Source organism: Aethalodelphis obliquidens, unplaced genomic scaffold (genome assembly GCF_003676395.1).
Source record: "Aethalodelphis obliquidens isolate GAN/ISIS:26980383/991018 unplaced genomic scaffold, ASM367639v1 scaffold7, whole genome shotgun sequence".
NCBI lineage: Eukaryota > Metazoa > Chordata > Mammalia > Artiodactyla > Delphinidae > Aethalodelphis > Aethalodelphis obliquidens.
Genome location: NW_020837951.1, coordinates 6,337,292 through 6,345,560, shown reverse-complemented (window position 1 = coordinate 6,345,560; position 8,269 = coordinate 6,337,292). Strand labels below are relative to the sequence as shown.

At 50.9% G+C, this 8,269-nt stretch overlaps 1 protein-coding gene across 1 annotated transcript; it reads left to right on the top strand.

The window, feature by feature from the left end:
* The first annotated feature begins 746 nt into the window (after positions 1-746).
* TOR1B (torsin family 1 member B) lies at positions 747-6,675 on the top strand. The gene is made up of 5 exons (XM_027104567.1): positions 747-970; positions 1,601-1,866; positions 3,027-3,202; positions 4,794-4,921; positions 5,229-6,675. Exons 1-5 carry the CDS (start codon positions 775-777, stop codon positions 5,468-5,470), a joined length of 1,008 nt encoding a protein of 335 aa, XP_026960368.1. The 5' UTR covers positions 747-774; the 3' UTR covers positions 5,471-6,675.
* Positions 6,676-8,269: the final 1,594 nt, after the last annotated feature.

The following is an 8,269-nucleotide window of genomic DNA, read 5'->3' as shown; positions in this document are numbered from 1 at the left end:
AGACAGAGGCCTTCCCCTTCCAGTCTCTGCCTAGCTCTCCATCCTCATTCTCACCAGCCTCCACCATGTGAAATACTTTCAGTTCCCCAAACTGCACATCCTGCATATTCTGTTCTCTGCATAGAACATCCTACTAATCAATTTTTGCTTGTCTAACTCCTTGAATTCTCAGTTCAGACTGACAGCGTTCCCTGCTCCATGGCCTCGGTGCTTCTCTGACGGCTCACTATTGGCCCTTGCCCACTGACTGCCTCCCCCAGAGCCTAGAAGCTCGAGGCGGGGGCGGGCAACCCCGTCTCCTTCCCTGCTGTCTCCCAGCATCCAGCAAGGGGCCTGCCTTGCAGCATGCTCAGTGAAAGAACGCGCTTCTGGGTTTGATGTGCACACCAGGGCGCGTCTGCCTTGGTGTAGCCCCAGGGTTCAGCCCGGGGCCAGGCGCCCAGGGCACCCTGCAACTGTTTCAGGAAGGCACGCAGGGTGGGGAGACTTGAGGAACGCTCCCGATAGCTCCAGGGGAAGTGAAGGGAGGGATGACAAAGCCAAGTGTGAAGGATCTGAGAAGCTCTTAAGAAAAAGAAACCGTAAAAGGTAGCCGCCCCTTTCCGTGGCTCTCACAAAGATGGTGGCGCAGAGCCACGCCCCTCGCCAACAAGGCCTTCCCACGGTGCGGGGTGGGGGGCTGCGGGCGGAGGTGACGCACGGATCGGAAGTCCGTCCCCAAGCTTGGCCGCCCGGGAGCCCTAGCAGCGTCTGTGGCTGGCCGCGAGCTGGGCGATGCATCCGGCTGGGCTGTTCTGGGTCGCCGCGGCGCTGCGGCTGCTGCTGGCGGCCCACGTGGCGGCGGCGTTCGAGCCTATCAGCTTGGGCATCGCCGTCGGGGCCGCGTCGGCCCTCACCGGCTACCTGTCGTACAAGGACCTGTACTGCCGCTTCGCCGAGTGCTGCCGAGAGCAGCCGCTCAACGCGTCGGGTATGGCGGGTCTGCCCCGGAGGGGCTCGAGGGGCGCGGGGTCAGCCCCGCGCGGGCGTCAGCGCCCGGCACCCCGCGCTTACCCTGAGGTGGGGTGGGAAGGAGGAGGGGTGGGGTCTCGGCCCGGACTGCAGCCTCGGAAGCCGTGTCTTCGGAGACAGATTCTCCGGATCGTGGGGCTCTGCCCAAGTTCCTTTCTAAAAGCTTGGATGCCTTGGGATGACAGTAAGAAGAAACTGAAAGCAGCAGCCCTTCGGCGCCATGTCACCCCTGTTAAGTAGTTTTCAGATGTGCGGCGTCTGCCCAGAAAGCCCACATTTGGCCCTCGGTTTTCTTACAAGCCGGAAGGGGTGGCTGGGGAAATAGCAAGCAGCTCAGTGAAGAGAGGGCCAGTCCTTGGATGAACGAACACATTTAGTTTCCTTTTCTAGTCCATTTCCTTGGAAGTGGCGTCGTGTGACTGCAGCCCGTGTGGTTCTGCCTCAGCGCTAACCCTGGGGTTTGGCAGAGACCCTGCTGGACCGCTTGCTAACCTGTGCCTCTCACTTTGGCCAGCTGGGGAGAGCGCTGCTTTCCTGGTGCACGTTTAATGTGTATTTTTCTCTCTTGTTCCCGGGCTGGCTCCTGCAGCCCTCAAGCTGAATTTGGAGGAGAAGCTCTTTGGGCAGCATCTGGCCACAGAGGTGATTCTCAAGGCGCTGACTGGCTTCAAGAACAACAAAAATCCCAAGAAACCACTGACTCTTTCCTTACACGGCTGGGCCGGCACGGGCAAGAATTTTGTCAGCCAAATTGTGGCTGAAAATCTTCACCCAAAAGGTCTCAAGAGTAACTTTGTCCACCTGTTTGTGTCGACCCTGCACTTCCCTCACGAGCAGCACATAAAACTGTACCAGGCAAGGAATTCTGTTATCCCATCCCCTGGCCTCTCGCACCCATCCGGGCGACCTGCTCCCTGACTCCGGCCTCTGCTTCTTTCCTTTGCACTCCGGTAGCCCCAGGCCCCTGCACACTTCCCCCACCCTGGCAACCCTTTGCCATTTGCAGAACTCTCCTGCAACTTTTTTTTCTCGCTGATTCCAAAATAATACAGCTGGGTAGGTGATGTTATTTCCATTAAAAGATGGAGGCAAGAGCGGCAAGGCGACTCGCTCCTTAGAATTTTCGTGCAAATCAGAAACTGGGACCCAAATCTCCTGACTCCCAGTCCGCAGGGTAGCTGTGTTGCGCAGCGAGTATGTTCAGTATCCCCATCACAGCCCTTGGTTAAGTGGAGCAGGTCACACAATTCGCTTGGACACGACTTCATTTAAGGCTGCTTCTGTGATGCAGCGTCAGCTTGGCCCACATTCTGGGCGTTGCTATGTTAAGTCGTCCAGTAGGGCTCTCATCTAAATGGACGTCCTTGTGAAAGTTCGCATTCCTACTGTTAGGTGAGGACTGAAATAAGGAATAGAAACTGAAAGAGGAAGTGAAAGTGGATATTTGCCCCATAAACTGTAAGACAGGGAAGACTACCAAAAAGAGAGAATGATTTTCTTATTTACCAAATTCTGTCATAAATCCCTAGAAATACAGGAAGAAAAGCTTTTCGTGAAATGTCATCTAGGTCAGCACCTTTGTTCACTGCACCAGTAAAAGGCACTGGTCTCGGGATGCTGTGCCGGTCTTCGCCTAGTTTCTTATGCCTCAGTATGTCTGGTAAAATTAACGTGAGATTCCCAGCCACAGGGAGATGAAAATTACGGGTTGGTTAACAGTGAAATGATCAATATTCATGTATCTTAGACCCCGATACCTTTAAGAAGTCACATTTGGCACGTCATTTGAGTTAGGAAAACACTTATCTCTCTGCCAGTTTCCACTTCTTATACATGAAGTTTTGGAAAAGCTCTCAGACAGTGAGTGGAGGTTAGGGTGCGATTTTTCTTTGTTAAACCCCAGAGAGCTCTGATTTTTCACCTTCCTGAGTATGAGGCACAGTGGAGCGCTTCTGCTCCCCTGGACATATCTTTTGAGTCCCTGCATCCTATTTCTTCTCTTATGGTTGGTCTAGGACCAGTTACAGAGGTGGATTCGGGGTAACGTGAGTGCATGTGCGAGCTCCGTGTTCATATTTGACGAGATGGATAAGTTGCACCCGGGGGTCATTGACGCAATCAAGCCGTTCCTAGATTACTACGAGCAGATTGACGGTGTGTCTTACCGGAAGGCCATCTTCATCTTCCTCAGGTCAGTGGGAGGTGTTTCTCCGAGGGCACACAGCCCTTCATTCTGCCAGGGCTAGAAGGAGGTCCCGGCAACCTCAGCAGGTCCCAGGGACAAAAGTGCCAGCCTGGCAAAAGTGACTTACGGACTTCTTTTACTTTGGGGTTGCTGGTGTCAGCACGGCACAGGGCAGGGGAAGGGGGAAACGAATGAAGGAAATAGTAGATAACAGGTCATTTCATTACTTGCACATGTTGCCTCTGAGGGTTATAAAAAGTGGTAGCGGGCTTCCCTGGTGGCGCAGTGGTTCAGAATCCGCCTGCCAATGCAGGAGACACGGGTTCGAGCCCTGGTCCGGGAAGATCCCACGTGCCACGGAGCAACTAAGCCCGTGCGCCACAACTACTGAGCCCTGTGCCCTAGAGCCTTCGAACCACAGCTACTGAAGCCACAACTACTGAGCCTGTGCTCTAGAGCCTTCGAACCACAGCTACTGAAGCCCGCACGCCTAGAGCCCATGCTCCGCAACAAGAGAAGCCACCGCAATGAGAAGCCCACGCACAGCAACGAAGACCCAACGCAACCAAAAATAAATATATATTAAAAAAAAAAAAGAAAAGTTGTAGCATGACACACCGAGTTCTGAAAAAGATTTTCAGTTCCTGAGGGCAGGTGCTGTTTTTTTTGTCTAGTAGCACTTAGTAAATATTCCCTGGTTGAGAATAAACCTTAGAGAAATATCACAATCTGATTCCATATTAGAAAACTCATAGTGTTTCCTGATATGTGACATTTGTAAGAAGTCATTACAACCCTTTAATACATACAGACTGGCTTATATAGTTGACTTTTTTTTTTTTTTTTGCGGTACGCAGGCCTTTCACTGCTGTGGCCTCTCCCGTTGCGGAGCACAGGCTCCGGACGCGCAGGCTCCGCGGCCGCGGCTCACGGGCCCAGCCGCTCCGCGGCATGTGGGATCTTCCCAGACTGGGGCACGAACCCGCGTCCCCTGCATTGGCAGGCGGACTCTCAACCACTGCGCCACCAGGGAAGCCCTATATTTGACTTTGAAACAAGCTGTATAGGGACCTCCCTGGCGGTCCAGTGGTTAAGACTTCGCCTTCCAGTGCACGCGGTGCGGGTTCGATCCCTGATTGGAGAGCTAAGATCCCACATGCCTCGTGGCCAAAAAACCAAAACATAAGAAAACAGAAGCAGTATTGTAACAAATTCAATAAAGACTTTAAAAATGGTCCACATTAAAAAAAAAAAGCTGCATAAAAACTGAAAAAAAAAAGAATAAACTTAGAGCAGGTACGTTTCCTGATTAGAGAGAGAAGTCTTTTTTTTAGCTAATTTTCATTGGAGTATAGTTGATTTACAATGTTGTGTTAGTTTCTGCTGTACAGCAAAGTGAACCAGTTTTACGTATACATATATCCCCTCTTTTTTAGATTCTTTTCCCATATAGGTCATTACAGAGTATTGAGTAGAGCTCCTGTGCTATACAGTAGGTTCTTATTAGTTATCTATTTCATGTATAGTCGTGTCTATATGTCATAGACAGAGAAGTCTTAACGTGTGATTTTAATCTTCGTTTCTTTGGCAAACTCAGCAATGCAGGCGGGGACCTCATAACTAAGACGGCCCTTGACTTTTGGCGGGCAGGGAAAAGGAGAGAAGGCATCCAGCTGAAGGATCTGGAGCCCGCGCTGTCTGTCGGCGTCTTCAATAACAAACACAGTGAGTGCCCCCGGCGAGGAGCCCTCACCCTGCCCGCAGTCACCGTGTGTCTCTTTAAGCCTTTCACGAAACCACAGCATCCACTCGCCTCCGTGCCTTGGTTGAAGTAGGGACTTTTTCGGAGGGCATTCTATTCTACAAGCTAGTAAGCAGGGGTAGCCAACCGATCCTTACATGAGGCTTGACCGAAAGAGCATCTTGGGGGCTAGAGCCGTGAAGAATGTGCTGGGCCCTGTTAGAGCAGCGAGCTTGGCCGGGTGACAGGGACAGTAACAGGCGAGAGACCCAGCTGTGCCTTGTTTCCCAGGTGGCCTGTGGCACAGCGGACTGATAGACAGAAACCTCATCGACTACTTCATCCCCTTCCTGCCCCTGGAGTATAGCCACGTGAAGATGTGCGTGCGGGCAGAAATGAAGGCCCGCGGCTCTGCCATCGACGAAGATGTCGTCACCAGAGTGGCCGAGGAAATGACGTTTTTCCCTAAAGACGAGAAAATCTACTCAGACAAGGGCTGCAAGACTGTGCAGTCACGGCTGGATTTTCACTGAACGCTTATCCAGATGGGGTGAGACGCGGCTGGGAGCCCAGGGAACTCGGGGCCTGGCCTTTCCAAGCACTTTGAAGACCTCTTCAGGGTTTGCACATTTGCACCTGTGGACTTGCGGGATCTGGAAGGTTCTAAGGGTTGATTTTTGAAATACTCATCTGTTAAGGGTACTTGTCATTTTGCAACAGCACAGCAACCCAGCTGTTCATTGTGGTTGAAGATGAACTTTTGAAGTCCCTCCCCTCCCCTGCCACTACCACTTAACTGACCTTGACAGAATGACAGAAGTGCCTTGAAAACAGCTGTGTGAGTGAGACCAAGGACTCTTTCTGACCCAACGGTACCCACACCTCAGAAGCTGAACTGAAGGAGTTCGAGGGCCCTGCTGCAGTCCAGGGAGCACTGGGTTTTCACCTGCCAGAAACATTCTTCTCCTCTAGTTCTTTTTCTTCACAGAGCGCGTTCACCGACTTGAAGTATTTTCAGGTAAAAATCGGTGGCACCTTCAGGCACAGTGTCGTGTGGGAGGACCTGGGCCCACAGGCCGAGCACGCAGCTGGGGGAACCGCCTGTGTGTGGCATGGGGGCTCCACGCCAGGGCCCTGCAGCCAGGCGGGACGGGCAGGACCTCTCCGTCTGTCCGTGGCTTTGCTGCTGACAGCCCTGGTCATGGAATTCCTTCTCCCAACTCTCACTTGGACTTACCGCAGCCTTCCTTGTATCACCTCTACTCCTTAACTTCAGCCTCGGCCAAATGTAGCCCCAGCCATAACATCCCTAGAGTCGGATCAGAACGCGACTGTTGGCTTTGAGTCCTTGGTTCCCACGGTGAGATGTTTGTCTGTTACAGTTTACACGTGGGTCAGTCTCTCACGTGACTGCACAGAACCATTTGAAATCCGTAGGACAGAGTCATTCTCCACGGATGACACGTGCCGACTGAACGGTCAGCTTGCAGGTTCTCGTTGCCAAAGTGGAAGTATTGGACACTACAAGTGCTCGAGTTTTCAAGGATATGTATATTTTTTATAATGTTCTTACTTCTGAATCTTAGATAATAGAAATATGGGACATTGCTCATTTTAAAACATGGGAAGGAGTAATTGCCTGTTCCTTTATCAGATACTCGTAAGGTTGCGCCTCATCCTGGTGTCATCTGAGAAGGATACCCTGCATGGCAGTGTCGGGCTGGGCTGCCCTGGCCACTGGGAAATACGACTTCCACTCCAGCCAGTGTGAACCGTTTTATCTTGTAGTTGCAATGCAACTGCAGACATGTAATGAGAACATGCAGCTTTTTTCTATATAAGACGTGGCAGAATGAATGTTCCTCCCATATGGCAATGCCTTATAGAGGATCACACTTAGTCTTTAAAAAATGCCAAGGTGGGGCTTCCCTGGTGGCACAGTGGTTGAGAGTCCGCCTGCCGATGCAGGGGACACGGGTTCGTGCCCCGGTCTGGGAGGATCCCGCGTGCCGCGGAGCGGCTGGGCCCGTGAGCCATGGCCGCTGAGACTGCGCGTCCGGAGCCTGTGCTCCGCAGCGGGAGAGGCCACAACGGTGAGGCCCGCGTACCGCAAAAAAAAAAAAAAAAAAGCCAAGGTGAGGCTTAAAATTTTTAGTACATGTTCTCAAGTTGGAGCTAAGTTATGTTTCTTTTGTCACCTTTTGGGTGTCTGGTCAGGAGGAGATAAGATTTTTTGTTATGATGCAATAAACTCAACACATGTTGGTTACCTTTGGACTGCTGTTACTGATTTGTAACTTGAAAAGGCCACAGTTGCTCATGGCCCAGTCTCCCCACCCCACGTAAGATGTAGACGAACTTAAATTGACCTACTGAATGTCAAATAATAAAGCCTAAATTTTATCATGTGAGACGCCACTTGCAGATTTTTTTCCTGGTTTATTTGGTAGCTCTGAAAAGTCTGAGCTTAGAATAAAGGCTCTTCGATAACTCAGGTGTCTTTAGGCTCACCGTACCCTGGACTCGCTGGTTGGCATTCTTTACCTCATAAAGAATCAGTATTTACCTTAGGGACTTCCCTGGTGGTCCAGTGGTGGAGAATCTGCCTTCTAGTGCAGGGGATGTGGGTTTGATCCTTAGTTGGGGAACTAAGATCCCACATGCCGCAGGACAACTAAGCCCACGTGCCACAATCAGAGAGAAGCCCGCACGCTGGAACTAAAGACCCGACGCAGCCAAAAATAAATAAATAAAATAAAATAAAATAAAAAGTATTAGACCTTAAAAAAAAATTTACCTTAAAGGCTGTTATCCCCAAACAAATACAAAGTTAAATTGGATTAGATGATGGGTTCTACTCCATCGAATTTTCATGGATGAAAATATCATCAGAAAGAGCTGGTCGTCTTCCTAACAAATATATTCTCCTAAAATTAACATAGGAAGGAAGCTGAGGCACTCAAACGTGACCCACGGCTGCCATTCTGAACCTGAGCAAGGCTGAGCTCAGACCAGGAAACCTACTTGCCTGGTCTTGCCTGCCCTGAAGCGGTAAATAATGAAATCCTTGTTATGTTAACCAGATTTCAGCTTAATCCCTTAACCTGGGCTCTTATTTTTGACAGTGATTTGTTAACACCAACTCTTCCCAGGACTGAGGATGGAGCCCTTTCTAGAAAGCTGAGACCCTCTTCTCCATCACGTCACCCACTCCTATAATTTCCCAGTTGGAGGTGTTCATCCCGTGAGGCTGCCCTTCTCCGTCTGGGTCTCAGGCTAATGTCTCTTCTGCTTCACCCCATGCTGCCTCATCTCAAAGACTGAACTTTCCA

What these genes read in the sequence shown, in the direction of transcription:
- TOR1B (XM_027104567.1), top strand. Translation starts at nt 775, where the DNA reads ATGCATCCGGCTGGGCTGTTCTGGGTCGCCGCGGCGCTGCGGCTGCTG. An exon ending in GCAGCCGCTCAACGCGTCGG is followed by an intron (nt 971 to 1,600) that starts GTATGGCGGGTC and finishes TGGCTCCTGCAG; the next exon opens with CCCTCAAGCTGAATTTGGAG. An exon ending in AGCACATAAAACTGTACCAG is followed by an intron (nt 1,867 to 3,026) that starts GCAAGGAATTCT and finishes TGGTTGGTCTAG; the next exon opens with GACCAGTTACAGAGGTGGAT.